The sequence below is a fragment of the Melospiza melodia genome, chromosome 2, assembly GCF_035770615.1.
Source record: "Melospiza melodia melodia isolate bMelMel2 chromosome 2, bMelMel2.pri, whole genome shotgun sequence".
Classification (NCBI taxonomy): Eukaryota; Metazoa; Chordata; class Aves; order Passeriformes; family Passerellidae; genus Melospiza; species Melospiza melodia.
Genome location: NC_086195.1, coordinates 140180746 through 140198189, shown reverse-complemented (window position 1 = coordinate 140198189; position 17444 = coordinate 140180746). Strand labels below are relative to the sequence as shown.

Genomic DNA, 17444 nt, shown 5'->3' with positions numbered 1-17444 from the left:
CTTAATGCCTAATTGGATTTTTTAAAATTTGCTGGGTACTTAAGCCAATTGGTTTGAATAGGAGTTGAGCACTTGGGTGCTTTCAAGAATTTCAGTAGATCTTGTCTGCATCTTCTGGTGCAATAAATACAGGGCTTAATTCATGTAAAAAGAAAATAGCATTTAAACCTCTGTGAGAATTCGCATTGTGAAAATGTCACTTGCCCATCTAAATCAGGAAAACTGTGGCTCCAGTGACATTTCCCTCATTGGTATTGAGGGAATCTCCTGGGAGTGACGTTCCCCTTACTCCATCCTGGCCCCATCTCTCCTTCTCAGTGCACTGATGCAGCTGGCTGCCTGGTAAGCTTAATTTTAACATCCTTTTTGAGTATAACATCAAAGCTGAACCTGGTACTGAAACAGACTGGAAAAATAAATCTGTTTATGATGCCATGTACAGACCTAACACAATTTATCTCTCAATAATTCTGGTTTCTTTTTACTTTTGTGTCTAAGCTCTTGCTGCCTAAACTAGTGCATGGTTTCACATAGCTGAATAAATAGAATACAGCCATGGTTTTGTCAGTATTTCAAGATACTGAGTAGCATTTACACAGAGAGATTTGGGAGAGTTGTGTTGAGATTTGGGCTGCTTGGTTCTGTCACTACCCATAAATATTAATTTGCCCTTGCTGGCCTGCGTCTGTCTTACAAACCAGTTCTACTCCAGCTGTGTAGGAATCTCTCTTCATCATTTACTGTTCTGGCCATGGGCAGCTCAGCTGAAAATTTTCTCATTTTTTTAATATACATTTTTCTCAATTTTTCTGAAAGAAAGCAAATAATATTAGGCCAAGGCAGTCTATTGCAACTCTTTCGAACCCTCCTCACTAGAAACAAGTCACTTGGTGAAAATTCCACTTTAGCAATTACTTTTTGTGGACTTTGAATTATATTTGAATTAACTCAAAAGTAGCATTTTCATGAGAAGGCTGGGAAGAATAGAGTGATTTAAAAATCTGTGTTATGAAAAGAGAATTTATCAACCAGCAGTCTCATGAAAATAACAAAAAATATTATATGTCCTGCATTTGATAAAAATCCTCTTTAATCAACCTTAAATTGTAGCATCCTTCAGCTCCCTGCCAAATGAACATATTACAGTACAGAAGAATTAATTCCCAGCGCAGATGCAGGTAAACATCCAAAGTTATTCCATTTACCCTGCTTGAATGTTGACAGAATTTGTTAATAGATGGTGCTATAGCAAGAAATCAAAAATTAAGTTTTTTCTTTGATAGCCTAATTATAGAAAATTAATGATTCATTAGCTGTGACATGTGTATGTCAATGTCCTAAAACACATTGTCCTTTGGCAGGACAGTGTCCTAGGTGAAACACTACCTGGGTCACTTCAGTTATAAAGTTATAAAGGGTAAAATAGCTACATCATCACCAGCAACACTGAAACATTTTGGTGGGATTGCTGAAGGTGGTGCATGAGGGAGAGAAGAGCAAATCTGCAGTAGTAGTGGAAGAAGTTAGTTATCAATGCTGATGTGCTTTTTGGCAAGCACCCTCACTTACTGTACCACAGCCTGAGGCAGGCACAGCCTGGGGAGCTCTGCTGTGAACTCTTCTCCCTGCTGCAAAGAAAAATAAGTGGAGCATCCATAAGAGTAAAATTTGTGTTTTCTTTTTGATAGGAAATGGAGCTACCTAGGATAGTCAGAAAAATTCTCCTCAAGGAAGCAGGAATGGATGAATGGATGCTAACAGGCATTTCTCCCCTTTTTAAAGCCCAGAACTGCACCTGGGAAATGTGAAACCTTTCCAAAGCACAGCAACCACCACTTGAGACTTTGTTTCTTGTTGCCATTTTATTCAGTCTCTGTTTCAGCACCTTACAGGCAAAGCACTGGTGGCAAAGCTGGCAGGTTTTCATGCACTGCAGCACACACACAGCTGCCACTGCTGAGGCTTTAAATGGGAGCACAAACCTCACTTGTAGCTCCTGCTTTTATCTGTCAGAATTACCAGCTATCTGAGTCACCACAGAAACACTCTGCTCCTTCCTAACAGAGAATGAAATGTGTTCTGACAATTAAGAAAAACATTTTTCCTAGGGCAGAGATGCTTTAATCTCTGACTGTAACCACTCTGATTTTTTTTTCTCCTCTCTTCTAACCAGCTGGTTTTGGAATATCTTTTTTGGTTGGTTGATTTTGTTGGGTTCTTTTTTTTAATTAATGATTCTTTTTATTTTTTTCCTAGAGAAGATTTTATTTACATTACCTCAGAGGTCCTTTTGCACAGAGGAAGTTTAAAAATATTGGACAATTTACAGCTTTTAGGCAGTTTTCATGCCTAAGCAGGGCTTGTTCTAAAATCAAGGTATTTTCCTTCTTGGCCTTCTCATCATTAGGAAAAAATAATCTGCAGGTGGAATGGTTGGCTTGTTCTGAAAGGGACCTAAGGGACAAAGTAGCATTCATGCACATTTATTCACTGTGTACTTGTGCTTGGGCTGGACAGAGTAATAAATGTGAATTTGTGAATGTGAATTATGATATTTAATCCAAAAGCAATGCAGACTTTGTATACTTTAAATTATTAACAATACATTTCAGAAATGCTAATGGAATACCTGATTAGGTGTTTTATAAAGTTGAAGACTGTGAAAAAATAATTGGCTGAAACTGCAGTCTTGATGGATCAATAACTTTAATTTCTTTACCATAGTCTCAGGTGGTGGTTTTTGTGTATTGCCAGAAAATTCTGCTGAATTTTCACATTCTTCTCCCTCTTCCTACATCCAAAAAAATCTATCTCTAATTTTTCATCCTCAAATCAAGCTATTTTGGGTTTGCCACTTGATGTGACTCCATTCTTTCCAGAACTCCAAAGCCCAAGAAAAGGGTCCTGAATCATTGATTCCAGTGCAGGTTTAAGCACATGCCCTGGTTCATGCCATGACAGAGAAGCTATCCTAAGGATTTTTAGAAAAATCTGTAGTATTACCAATGCAAAATTGAGTTTTCATGGGTTTTTTATGATTTTTAATGTTTTGACAATAGTAAATTGAATTTCTTATTGAAACAAAAACAAATCAGATGACACATATCTCATATTTAGAAACTTCTTGTTAGATGTCTCCCCACCTCTGCCAAATCCTACTGTTGGTTCAGTATTAGTCAGCTCTGGATACCAAAGAATGTCTCATTTAGTCTTTAATTATTTCCTTGGTGTGTTTAATACTTTTAGCCATTTTTTCTTCACATTTGATTTTGGGAATCAAATCTGATTGCACCACTGCATGTCTGCAGAAAACCCAGACTTCAATTCTCCTCTGCATTTCCTAAACACGAGCAACATCCTCATTCAGATCTCAAACTGGCTGCACAGGCTTTCCATGTATCCACTGGCCAGGAAGGATATTAGGGGGAAACACTTTGAAGAGGTATTTCAAGTGGATAGGCACCAAAAAGTTTTACATTCTTATGCTAGTGACAGTCCCTTTTAAGTTCACCTTTGCCTTCCCAATTCCCCTTTGACTGGAGCCCATCAGCTCACTGTATCACAGGAACTGCACGGGAAATGCATTTGCACTTGTGAAAATGTAAAGGTTGCCCTAATGAGACTTTGTGTTTTTCTTACCTGTTGTTCTTAAGCACTGTTGTTTACAGTGCCTTGTAAATCCCCCTGACAGCCTGTTGCTGTCTGTTAGAGCTCCAGCACTCACTGTCCACACTTATCTGTCTTACAGCTGCTCACTGTTATCAGTCTGGCTGTCTTGCTGTCACTTTTTTATCTTCCAGTCTGCTGGAGGGTCTGATGCCTGATTGATGTCAAATTGAAGTGGCCAAGGGATGTAGCTGAGAGACAGAAGTGAGCTGTCACTGGGGCTTCCAGCTCTTTCATACCAAATACACCAATTTGTAAAATGTTTTGGAGAAATGTGGTCAAAGAAAGAGCAGAGCTGAAAGATTCTCTCTGGTTTTCAGCCTCTTGCACTGGGACTAAAACATCTGCACAATTTCTTCCAGTGTGCCCAGTGAGGAAAAGAGGAAGCCTCAGGGTATTTCCCTTCAGCCCAGAGGGGAGGGAAGGTGCTGCTCCTCCTCCTTACATCTGGATGAAGAAGGTAGAGAGAAGATGAGACAGGGCATGGATGTAAAAAGTGGATTGTAGGGGCAGAACTGACACCAGGCTGGATGCAGAGGGGATTTCTGGGCATGGTGTTGAGCAAGGAAGCTGAAACAATGCAATTAGAAACTTCTAGCATCATTTCAGGCATATAGCATGAGTTAAGCATGGAGAGCAATGGCAGTGAGGAGTTTATCTGGATCTAAGCTACTGGGTGCATATATAAGCCATGCTGTAGATTTAAAATCACTTGGACTAATCACATCAGTAGCAGGTAAAATGTGCTTGAAGAGTTATGCCACCCAAACATTGCAGTAAACTACTGAAACATCTTGCATAAGTCATATATTCTCCCTTTTTCTTGTCTTAACTACTCATTTTTAAGTGTTTTCTTTCCAAGTGAACTCACTTAGGAGACAGGTGGACAAAATAGAACCAGACTAAGCCGTCAGCCCAGTTAGAGGGGTGCTAAGCTCCCTGAGCTCTGCTCATGGTTTATGATAAAGTTCAGGTGCCCTGGATAGTGCAGAGACAACAAAATATTGATTTTAGCTATAGGAATGCTGGCCATATTGTCCAACATGAGATTCTGGAAAAAATGCTGTGTACTTCTGTGATTAGATGCGGCACTCTATGTACACACAAAGATATGAAATGAGGTTGCAGGAACTCGTTTCTTTTTTTGTTTTTCTGTCTTGTATAATCCAGTAGTTCTGAGGAGAAACACAGGGTCATAGACAAATATACACAGAAAAAAATAAGAAAGGAAAACCAGGAAGTGACAAAAAATATTCAAGAGCGTGCGCAACAGAAACAAATAATGCTCTTAGTATTTTCAACTTCACCATAAGACAAAGCTGGAGAAATGAGAAAAGAGCAGAGAGTTGAGAGACACATAGAATTTAATTTAGAATGGTAAAATGCTGTAAAAATTCTAGGTATTGAGAGTCTCTGATTACTGTCTTCTCAATGCCTAAATAGTTTTTTGTGGAACTTTTTACCTGTATGTGATAAGTCTGTGTACAAATATTTACATCATTTTGCCTTACCAGCCTCTCTGTCAGTTTTTAGCAAATTCACATTTTCCAATTATTCTTGTCTGTCATTTGACATTTTTATCTGACAGGTAAATTAAGGTCATCTGGAAGTTTCAGGCTTGAAAACTCCTTGTAGTGATTTAACTACATGAAAAAAAGAATCCTCATGTCTTCAACTCTGTAAAATACAAACAAGAGAAACAGAATTATCACTTTTCAAGTAGGTACAGTCTCAGCTAGAAATCTGTATTGTTTACAGTCAGAAAGAACATAAATCAGTCTGAATTTCTCCCCTTCATTAATGTGACTTGGGTTCCTCATAGAAAAATGTATGTTATTAAATGGTGGATTGGATGCTGTTTTAGCTAGAACATAAATTAAGAGGAGCTCCATCCAGAAATGATCCAGGACACATCTTCATCTTGGTAGCTGCTGCTGCTTCTTTGGGCCATGGCATCAGCCCCTACATTTGCAAAACCTGGAAGGTTCCTGGGTTGTTGCTTTGGCAATGAACGTCTGTTGATAAAAATCACAGTTAATTTGTCTTTTGACAAATTTTGCTGTTAATTTTGTGCTTGCGTTTTGCTTTCCTCCTGCCAAATTCACTATTTTTGCACACATCTTCTTCCTATTAAAAACAAAAGGAGAGCTGCAGTTTGTCCTCTCCACTTCAGAGATGGGCAGGAAAGATTTCTCTGAAACCTTCTCCACGCACAACTTCAAACCTTGCCTGACTTTAATAATCTTTGCCAGATTTAGCACAACCCTCACTAGTCTGAAAATTGTATTCAGCATTGGCATTGTTACTTGTGTGGCATGATATTTGTTATGTTGCATTTCTCCAACTAAACCTGAGCCTGAGTGGAAGGTAACACAGAGCTGGAATCCACTGCCATAACATCACTAGATATCATTTAACTGTTCAGTCAATATTTGCTCCATCATTTCTTGGAAGATGTGTACATTTAACTTTTCTGGCCACTGAATCCCTTGTAATTTACTGCCTGTGCATGCTTCCATCAAATTATTTGGACAGAAAGCTAATGGCAGAAACCTAAAAAGTTTGTTTTGCTGAAAATTGCTCTTACAAAGCCAGTTTACACCATGAGTTTTTAAGCCACACACAAATCTTGTTAGAAGCCAAATGCTATTCTAGGAAACAGTGTTTTATGAGGCTTTGGATAGCAATGTGTTCATTGCATTGAGCTGCGTCAGCTACAAATTGACACAATATCACCTGCTGAGCTTTCTCGAGAGCAGCCTGGGTGATTTCCTTAAGCTTTAATCACCTGATGCCTAAAGAAAGCTGAAAATTTCACTTATTGAATTGTTTGCAAGTTTAGCAAATCAAAGTTGCTTCCCTGATGTAAAAATTATTCCCTTTTCTGTATTTACTCCTGTTTTCAGAAGCCATTGAATTGAATTATTTATTCTTCTTTCAATACAATGTTTTATTTCCCATGGAAATAGTAAGAATTGGGTAAATGTCATGTGGTGTAAATGTTCAAGTGGAACAGAGTTTAACAAATAAAACTTTGGAGTCACAAGACAGGAGACAGAAAAAAGGAGCCTAATTCTTTTTCTGCTTATGTTGTATTTGGACAGTGAGGACCACCTGGACTATAAGGAGGTAAATACTCCATGTAAAAATTTAATATTACACACTATAAATTAACAAAATTAGGAAGTGAATGGATCATTTCAGGTGATCTTTTTAGCTCCTAAACATCCTACAAAAAAGCAGAGAGAAAAACAAGAGGCATAAGCATTTATTTTTTTTGTCAACTACAGTGTTGCTAATCACCAAAGCATGTTATGATAAACTATATGTATTTTGTGACAATGAAACTGAACAGTAGACATGCTGAAGAATGTGTGAAGCTACAAATTAGGTGTGGGGGTTTTGCTTTTCCTTTCTCCTGAACCCAATTTAGTATCTTCACATACCCAGCACTGCTGCTGACTTCACTGGGACAGGGGGATGGAGACACTTCTGAATTAGGTGCAGGATTGAGATAAGCTAAGGAAGAAAATACAATTTTGTGTCCAAAATCCTGTCATGTTCAAACTTTAGTAAATTGCAAGTGTCTGATAATGACAAATCCTCCTTTCAGAAACCTGCAAATATCTTCTCCCCCCATCCTAGTTGGGATATGGATTATGGTTTCTTATTTCACAGACACATTTGCATCTGATGCCCTTGCTGAACACTGAGGAAAACATAAAAAAAAAATTGCACCATTTGACCATTGAAATTATTTCAGCCATTCTCCAAAATCCCTGGATGATGGATGGAGCATCAACCCCTTTTCTCTGTGCTTCTCTTTCAGCTTCTGATATGGCTGCAGAGCAGGGACAGATTCTTGTAATTGCCACTGCTGCTGTGGGTGGATTCACTCTGCTGGTCATCCTCACCTTGTTCTTCCTCATCACTGGCAGGTAATGAAAACACTGTTCTCATATAGTCCCATCTAAAATTAAGAATTTAAGAATAATATTCAAGTCATTAAACCACATTTTCAGAGCTACAGTTAGGGTTAGACCAGGTGGAATATCCTCTTTGTTCAGCACTGGTCCTACAGTTCTTTTGTAAGTGTGGTTTTTCATAAAGACACAGTTTGGGAAGATAAGAAATTATGTGAAATCAAGAAGTAGTATGGGTATTTAGAAATAAGTTTCTGGACCTCTTGCCTTCAGAGTGATCATTTAAAAATGCAGTATACCTGCTGCGACCTCAAGGCTCTGACATTACATGGAAAAGAGAAAAAAAAAAAGAAGGAGAAAAAGAAGGAAAAAATCCTCACAGTGTATTTTACAAAATCTCATAACTATCAATTGCAAAACTTTAGGGAGTGCACTGCTCAGATATCAACAGAGGGTGCTGCACTTTTAGATTTGTAATTACACATCTGTTTTGTTGGTATAGCATTACCTCTAATTTGAACACAAAGTGAAGTTCTATCAGTGTGGGCCAGAGATTTTTTTTGCAATACCCTAAAGATGGCACTGCAGTAGCTGCCATTATGTGACTTAATTTTCTCTATGCTAAATAATAAAACCAGTTAAATCTAGCATTCTGGTGAAGGTAATGAGAGCAGTTAACCTTGGAACATATTGTGGCCTTAGATAATCTTAGAGGCTGAGTAAATATTCCTGCAATTACTACAGAAGGTGACAAAGAGTAGGATGTTTCAGAAGAGAGAGGAATTATTTAGACAGAGACAAATTTCCAGAGAAAATGATTGTGTGGAATCCATATGTGAAATCCTGAAACAGCTCAAACTCTTCCTTTAGGAAAAAAATCACTAAACTTGGGAATGAAAAAAAAAATGGAAATTGTTTTCTTTCTGTTTCTTCCTCCTGTTTTCTACTGTTAAGAATATCAGAGATTCTCTTAGCTTTCTACTGCCTTACTCAATGGGACCATTTCAATTATGTAAGATAGGAATTCATTTTGCTGTGCTGCTTAAATGCAGTGATAAGAGCATGTTCCACAGAAGACAGAGCAAGGAGATTTTGAATAAATACTCAATTTACTCTAGGACTGGAGGCAAATTTCAGCATGAAAAATGGCACTGGTACCCTACAGATGTGCTCTGCTTCACTGTTTAGAATTACCAATTGGATGAGCTGTCGAGTCTCAGGGCTGCTGATGAGCCTATTCAGAGTGGAGAGGCTGGGTGAAATGAGCACCTGCCTCTGCACTCTGCTGGGTCATTATCCACCAGGAGCAAGCAGGAAGCAGGGCTGTCAATTGCAGATAGGAATATGGAAGCAGCAGAGGCTTCAACACACAGGACTGGGGTCCTGGCTCAGTTTCAGGACATGGGATGTTAAAGCTCAATCTGATTCAGCCTGATCTCCCATTGCTCTGCAGCCAGCATGAGCAGAGAATGAGGAGACTCCTCCACTGGTGATTAGTCACTGGCTTCTGTAGTCAAACTTAGGGGCGACATGGAATTTTAGGAGGATTGGGTGAATTTGAAGTCTTGTTTCTTTGCCTGTCCCCTTGGGCAAGCACTTGGAGTGTAAGAACTTGTGTTTAGGGCTCTGGACAGGTGGCACCCTACAGACCACTTGTTCAGATCCTAATAATGGCACTGGCATCCTTAGGGAGTCCCAGCAACTGGTGTTCAATCTCAAGGTTTCCACAGGGTCTGAGAATCCACTGGTTTGCATTCCCCCACAAGGGCACATCAGCCTCAGGAGTTTCTGCCCTTAAATTCCTCCTCATCATCTGTGTAGCAGCGAATGAACTTGTGACTGTTCCTACTGTGTTTTAGCAGTTTCAACAAACCATTGAAATGAGGTGGGTGTGTTCACCTATTCCTCCAAGATCTTCACTCTTAAAATAGATTTACTGACTGTAATTATTTTTGTTTAATTTTATAATGCTGTTAATGTTCACACACATCCACAGGCACTGCTGTTCTCCACAGGCATCAGAGCCTCAACAACCCTTTGCTGTCCCTTAAACCAAAAGATTTCCCTCTAAACAGTAATTTTTAGGCTGCTCAGTGAGTGACAAAGAGCTGTAGGACCAAGAGCAAATACTTTGTTTTTTCTTGACTGAAACAGTTGGTCCTGCCTATGACCTCCTAAATCAGCATTATCAGACCTGCAGGTAGGCAGTGTTCAGCAGCTCAAACTACACAGAGCCACTCAGCAAAAGAGAAAAAAGGGGTCCTGATGTGAAAAAATATTTTCTTTTCTCATGAAACATGGGGAAGTCATTATAATTCTGTATGAAGAAAATGAGAGAGTATTTTACCCACTGTATATGAAAGTTAGTGGGATAAGGTTTAATTACTACAGGTCTATGTATGCAAACAGGAACACAGGAAAGTAATAATTTATTGAAGTATCAGAATTCCCTGGAGGAGTCAAACATAAAAAAAAGTATTACATCAAACTTAAACTCAGATAGTCATTGTCATGCTAATCATTCAACCATGATTTGTTTTTCTTTGTTTATAATCTATTTGTATTTCATCATGCATATTTCCCTCTTTAGATTCATAAGTAAATATATTTCCAAAGGCAAAGAACTTAGCTTTCATAAAATTGCAGATAAAACTCAGTGTACATCTGTTTTATTCATGGCAAGTATTTTATATAAAACCTCACTTGTTTTTCTTGAAAGATGCCAGTGGTACATAAAGGCCAAAATGAAATCTGAGGAGAAAAGAAGGGCTCATTTGCAAAATGGACACTGTAAGTAGTTCAACACTATATTATGTCTATATCATGTTTTAAATGAAGAAAGCCCACTGTTTCCTGAACAAATTTTGCCCTTGATGTTTTAATCAGGTTATTTGAGTAGTTCCTTCTTGTCTGCATCATCAATGGTCTTCATTTTTGTTTGCAATTTCACTTAAATCTATTATTGAAGGGATTTTTGGTATTCAGCTTATAATATTTAGCAGATTTTCAGGTTTATTTCTTTAAATTCTCAGTTGTTCTGGACATTGGATTTCTGCCTCAAAATTCCTCTCCTGGTGACTGTATGACTTATTTGTTTCTAGTTCTCTTTGGATTTAGGGATCTACACTTCCAGCCAGCCAAGAAATAAGAAGTGGAATGGGTTGTCTTCCCTCATGTTCCTGCTCACTGATCAGTACAGTGAGATAAAATCCTGGTGATCTCTCATGGGCAATAATTAGTTTCTATAGCTTAGTTTATATAGCTTAGTTTAGCTACCTACTTTAAATTAGTTGCTTCACTGTTTCCTGTTAGAGTAACAATTTAAATGTATTTTTTTTTATTCAAAGGGTATTGCGCAAAGGGTATCAGATTTTATTCTTTCATCATTTTGATAACATCTCTGGAAATGCTATGATCAACACAGAAGTTACCAGAAGTAAAATATTTTTCCAGGTGACACCACTATATCGAGCCAAGTGTCTCTTGCTGTCAAGGAAGAGGGCACATTTGCCCATAAAGTATACTGCCTAGAAAGATGGTTTTGTCATTTGTTTCCAAGCATGGCCAGAAATAAAGTAAGACAAAAACCCTCCTCCTGGAGAGTTTGATATATGCCTCTGAGACCGTGACTGAATTTGAAAAAAGCCTCACTCAGTGTCTTTCAGGCCAGGGTAAATGGTGACTGTATTTCATGTTGACACAAAGCTTCATCTCAGAGCCTTCCCATTCATTTGTAGTGATCTCAGCATCACACTGGAGGGGGCAAGTCTCTACTCATATATGTGCTCCACAGAACCAAGAATAAAGAGGAATTACTGTTTTAGGCTCAGCTATTAACTGACAGCAGAAAGAAGGCTGAGAAATGCTTCATTCTTTTTAAAAGGATTTTCTGGACCCAGCTGCAGATGCCTCTCTTTGTCCTGATAAATTGATGGATTATTAGCATCAACTTGAGTTTTCCAGAACTTAATCACAATATGGCAGCAGCCTAAAAGAATTCCCACACAAATAGTCCAGAAGAAACAACACAAGTTCTTGAACATGCTACCCTCAGGAACACAAGGGATATCAGCCATGCCAGAAAATGACAGCTTGTTGGAGCCTGCCAAAGCAATCTGGCACCAACCCACTACTGCCATGGCCATCTCCAAGGAAACAGACAGAAATTATCTTGAAAATGGATTTGGATATTTTTGTTGTCGTCTTGCACCTGGCTCTCTGGCTGTTCCAGCTGATCAGAAGAGAACAAAGCAGCACAGCCCTCCAGGATTCATCCTTAGAGAAAGGGAACTCAAAGATTCGACCTGTTTGGCAAAACAGGATGTTCAGCCATCTACTCCTAAATGAAAGGGGAGAACTAGAAACAACTGTTTTCAAAGCAAAGGACAGATTGCCTCAATTGCCCAAGGAGCAGCAAAGGGGAAGATGAATTGCTTTGGCAATAATCACTGTTGTTTTGAGGCCGTGCTTTTCCCCATATCATTGAGCCCCCACTTGGTGTTTCTGCAGAGCCTTTTTCAAGTGACCAGCTTCTTCTGTTGGCTTCTGAAATTTTAAACCTGGAAGATATTATTTTCAGTCCTTTCAATTATCTAGTCAAAAAAAAGTAAAGAAAACTATTGTTGCAATGCATGAATGTCAAGGAGTTCCTGATTCCTCTTGTTCTCTGTTTCTTGCAGTACATTTCCCAGGACTCAAAACATACATAGATCCAGACACTTACGAAGATCCATCTCTTGCTGTCCATGAGTTTGCCAAGGAGATTGATCCTTCAAGAATTCGTATTGAAAGAGTCATTGGGGCAGGTAAAACTATCCCTACTGTAAAAACATCTCTAGGCATGGCAATACTGCTTTTTATAAGTTTTAGGAAATTAATTCATTATCAGTTTTTGTGTAGGATTGATTTTTTTGCCCGGTTTGTTGGGGCTTTTTTGTTTTGTTTCAGATGTATTCAAAACACTGTGTCACTCAGCATGTGCCGTAGTTATTGTCATGGATTCTCAGTCACTGAGGGTGAAATTAGATCAGAATCTCTTTCTATGGGCATATAAGTTCTGAATAGAGAAGACTGAGAACAACTTTTTCTCAAATAGAAAACTGGAGGAGTATGAGGGAGGAAAAGGAGAGGCTGGCTTTGGATAGGCTTTTCTGTCTGGAGGAGGATCACTGGCAGAGAGGGAGAAGAGGAAGATCTGTTGATAAGATGTAGACAGTATGAAAAATGATGCCCTGTAATCCTCTTTTTTTTTATATTGTTTCATATATCTTAGTCACTCTAGAAAGGAAGGGTATTTTACAGTTTAAACCCCTCATTCAGTGATATGTTACTGCACTGATAACCATGGAAATATCCCCAGTGTTGCTAAGTGTTTTATGCACTAGAAAATGTTGTGCAATAATCCTACAGAAATAAAACCAGGTGTGGTAGCAGACAGGAGAGAGAGAAAGTAAAAGAGAAAATTGTGTTTCACATTGCTGTCCATAGTGCTGGAGTGCCCCAGTTTACCTGATTGCTTGGACCACATCATCTGCAGCTGGAGCTGTGCACCTCTGGAATTATGAGCCTGGGAGAGCCCCCAGAGGGCTGAGCTCTGCAGGGAAGATTCAGTTTGCTTTCTTCTATTTCTTCCCTTGCTTCAGACACACTGTAGATATTGATGTCTTAGATTATAAAGCAGATTGAGCCACATTCCACATCTGTGTAACTGCTGGTTTCAGTCGAATACAACAGACAAGGATTAATTGTTTTAGTTCAGATTAAAATTGTGTCCTTAATCTCAGTTTAATTCATTTATGAAAACTCTTCTCTCAGCTTCTCTGCTTTCTTGTATGCATGGAAGTGTGTGCTTTGACATATTTTAATTTTATGGGTTTTATTTTTGTGATTTTTATTTTATAAAATTACATAGGTAATTTGTCAACTTCAACAATATTCACCTAACAGGACTTGCAAACAGGTTGCAATGAAATTTAAACCCATTTCCATGCATACAAGATACAGTTTAAGCACCATGGCTGAGGCAGGGAGAGTACAAATTCCCACACAGTTCTTCAGTAACTGCTCAGGGACATAACATATCAGTATAATTCTCAGCAGTCCTAAAGATCTCTGTGCATTCTCTCTAATTCTGTACTACACATTTCAATTGGATAAAACATGGATTTCTTATCACAAGAGAATTACTATTAAAAGATGTTTACAGTTTTCACCTATGTGAAACCAAAAATCAACATCTTTTTTAACAAGTCAGTTAATAGATTCACTTCTAAATTTGTTCTGTTCTGACATTTTATTTTGGACATTAATTCTCATTTTTAATTTCTGTAACTTAAAATTTGTAAACAAAAATTATTTTCTTTCAAGAACCAAAATACTTCAATCTGAAACTGCTAAAGTAAAATCACAAATACTTGAAAAAACAAAAAAAACCAGCATTTCTGGTCATGACATTTTTAAAACTGTTCTTCTCCTGAAAGCAGTTTCCAGTTTGTTTTTGCAGTGGAAAAAGTCATGTCCAAAAGTTCTTGATAATTTACTACTTGCAGTTCTGATGGCTGTGACATTCAAGGCAATTATTTTTAGTTAGTTTCTTTTCTCAGCTTAACTCCAACCTAACTCTGTACCCAAGTTATACTTTAAAGTATTTGGCAATTATATCTCACCCATACACATTTTTCTGCTCCATCTCTTCTTGCTGTTTGGTTTAAGGTTCAGCCCCTCTTCAAGGAATGAATTCCCAGAGTTACTTTATCAAATCTGTCTTAAAATTTACAATTATCCTCCTATATTCTTTGTTAAAATGTTGAAACTCAAGGAGAGACCAACTCTTCAGTTTTTCCCAGAGCATATAATATTCTTTGCATGATCTAAATCTCCTGCAAGTTCTCCCACAAGCGTAAAGACTGAAATGGGGAACTGAGTCGAGCTGTATTTGGTGTTGTGACCTTTCAGTTCTATCAGCAGCCTCTGTCTGTGCTGTGAGACATTTGTTCTGATCCCATGCAGTAATACCAGGCTGCACATCAGAATTTTAAGTGACTGAATACTCCTGTTTCACTTTCAGTATCACATATGCCCTGCTGAATGCAGAAAGGGATGTGTGGTTTGCACAGATTAAATTTCTAGACTGCTCAATTAGCTCCTTTTTGTATAATATACAGGAAGGTGGGTGAGGTTTCTGTTATTAAACCAGAGATTATTTACATTTTATTAAAACTGAACAGGCAGTGGACTCTGTCTTTTTCTCTAGTTGTGATCAGCCTTTTCCCTGGAGCAAGGTAAAATGTTGACTTCATTGACATCTGGCTCTTAGCTTCAGCTTATTACACGTGCAGTCATGAACGTCAGCTGCTGCAGGGTCAACATTTATCCTGTTTATCTTCAAACTTGAGCACTGAGAATGAGATTCTTAGATGTGAAAAACCCCTTTGGTTGAACCCATTCCCCTTTTGACTTTAAAAACATTGAAAATTCCTTATCTGAACAGAAGTGTAGAAAAGCTACTGTGGGATGAAATCTTGTCAAAGTCTCGGTGTAAATAATTCAATGCTTTAAATTTTACCATTGATCTCCATCTAGTCTAAAGCACAAGTTATTATACACCTTAGGTTTCTGTCTGTTCTGTAGCTGGTGATCTCAAGTTTGACATCATGTAACAAAAAAACTGCTGGTAGTCTTTATGTTCACCAGTTTATCAATCCCAATATCCAAGAGGAGGGAAATTTCTTTCTAACTTTCCAAATCATGCATCCAAAAAAAGTGAAAGAAACAGGGGTTCTTTCCCCTGCTTTGGATGTTGTACAGATAATAAAGCTTGGAACTGCAAGTTGTTCAGCTGCCTCCTTCAGTTTAATTCATTTTAAAGCACTTGGTAACAGCCTTTTACAGTCCCTGAGGGATGAATGTCATTATTTATGAAATTCTGAAGCTGTAATATTCTTGTATAATCTTGTAGTAGCAAAATGGTTTATTCTATAACCTATGCTTTCCAAATTAGTCTTAAAATGAGATTTTGCAATTCTGCAGATTTATTGGCCACCGAATTTCTTTAAAAATCTGGATATTAAGGCTCTAGTATTTTTGCTTTTCACTGGATATTAAGGTGCTAGTATTTTTTGCTTCGCCAAGAGAAAGAAATTGGAAAATAATTCTCATTTTAGACATTTAAGCTTGAAAAACCAGCAAGATGCAATAAGGTCATGGCTTTAGAGAAGTGTTCTGGTCCTGCTGAACACGTCACAGAACAGAAGATTGATAGACCATGTCTCCTGAAAAACATTCAGGTTTCATCACTTCCTAATATGGGAGCACTTTACAAGTCCAAATTATCTACTGCTTTTTCAGTGCAAGTAGTCAGGCAAGAAAACCTTTAAGGAGAGCCTTCTAAAGGTGAAAGGGACAAAATTATATAGGAAAATCCTCACACAACCTTCCCTTTTGTCAAAAGATTCCCAGAGCATCACCCCAATGACCTATATTTTCACAAATCTTATATTTGCACACATCTTTAATTTATTTTTTTTTATTAAGTAGAAATAAATTGGTGAGAGGAACTGTACAAAGAAGGCCTGGGACCACTTGATTTTTTTTTAGCTGTTTAGGAAGCTGCTAATTTATTCAGAGGTTATGTTCAGCATGTGTTAATTGTACTCCTGCACTTGATGATGCCTTTGTCATTGACGTGAAAGACAAGCTATGAAATTGTTATTTTAATCTCACTCTTCCTGGATCTAAAGATAGTAAAACTTTGCTTTGTTTTAGTGGAAGCCAAAGAACCTAATAAAATAAAAGTCCTGTGATAATATCCATTCTAATGCTGTAATATCAGGGAGTTATAATTTTCTGAGGTGAAGGTTGTGCCTTTAATGTACCTCTCTTCTAGATTTGCTTCGTATCTGAAGATGCACTGTTACAGAATAGATCTCCTTTATTTTGTTTACTTCTATCCTTAAAGTTTAGGGAAAAATAATATAGACAGAGTGTTAAATCCCCAGTTAAATATATATCTGTTCATTACTTGCTTTTTGGTTTTTAGCAGTTCTGATTCCGAAATGAATGGGGTAAAAAATTTAGATTTGCTGTGAAAGCAAACTGTACTGAGAAATGCTTTGAAATATTTCTGTGTTTCATTTACTGAATCATGACCCATTGAAAACTGACCTGCAGTGACAAAGTATGTTTGGTAGGGGCTCTAAATGACTTCTGTGTGACTTCAAGATCAAAGGAAAGTTGTGATTCCATACAAACTGAATTGTTAAATGTGTAAGGAGAATTCAGGGTGACACGCATCCTTCACAGGCCTTACACAGACAGGGAAACAGCAGAGGAAGCAAGTTTTGAGATTCCTCTCACTGCACAACTCCAGTTTTGCTGGGACTGTTGGCCTTTGGCTGTCTGAACAGGGAAATAATTAATTTCAAGTAGGTGTGGAATTCCATTTAAATAAACCACATGCATGTGCTTTTCTAGGTCATAACAGCATAAAGTACTTTTTAGAAGTTTTCTGTAGCTGAAGGATAGTCAAGTGTTCTGATAGTCTCAGGACTTTTCTTAACATAGAGGTCTTAGTGCACTTCGCCCCTAGGGTTAAATATTTCTATCAATAGATATTTTGTCATCAGTGAAATAAAAATCCAAGTGTCATTGCATTCCTTCCTCAGTTATATATCCCAAACCTGTTGATACCAATGTTCACTATTTCTTCTGAAGTGCTGCTGAATATTTTGATTTTCTGGGATGTGATGACACTCATAAATCTGAATATTCTACCAGTTATTTCTCTGTCCACTTCTGTGGGATGTGTGAGTTCCTTGAATATTCTTCTGCACAGGCACTGTGAGTTGCTAACAGATA

At 37.9% G+C, this 17444-nt stretch overlaps 1 protein-coding gene across 5 annotated transcripts in view; it reads left to right on the top strand.

The window, feature by feature from the left end:
• EPHA6 (EPH receptor A6) overlaps positions 1-17444 on the top strand; it is a 370926-nt gene that overhangs the window by 266359 nt on the left and 87123 nt on the right. For all 5 annotated transcript variants that reach the window (XM_063150201.1, XM_063150202.1, XM_063150198.1 and 2 more), the window contains 3 exons: positions 7496-7604; positions 10309-10379; positions 12269-12394. In XM_063150201.1, the coding sequence (XP_063006271.1) occupies positions 7496-7604; positions 10309-10379; positions 12269-12394 (306 nt within the window). The remainder of the gene's footprint in view (positions 1-7495; positions 7605-10308; positions 10380-12268; positions 12395-17444) is intronic.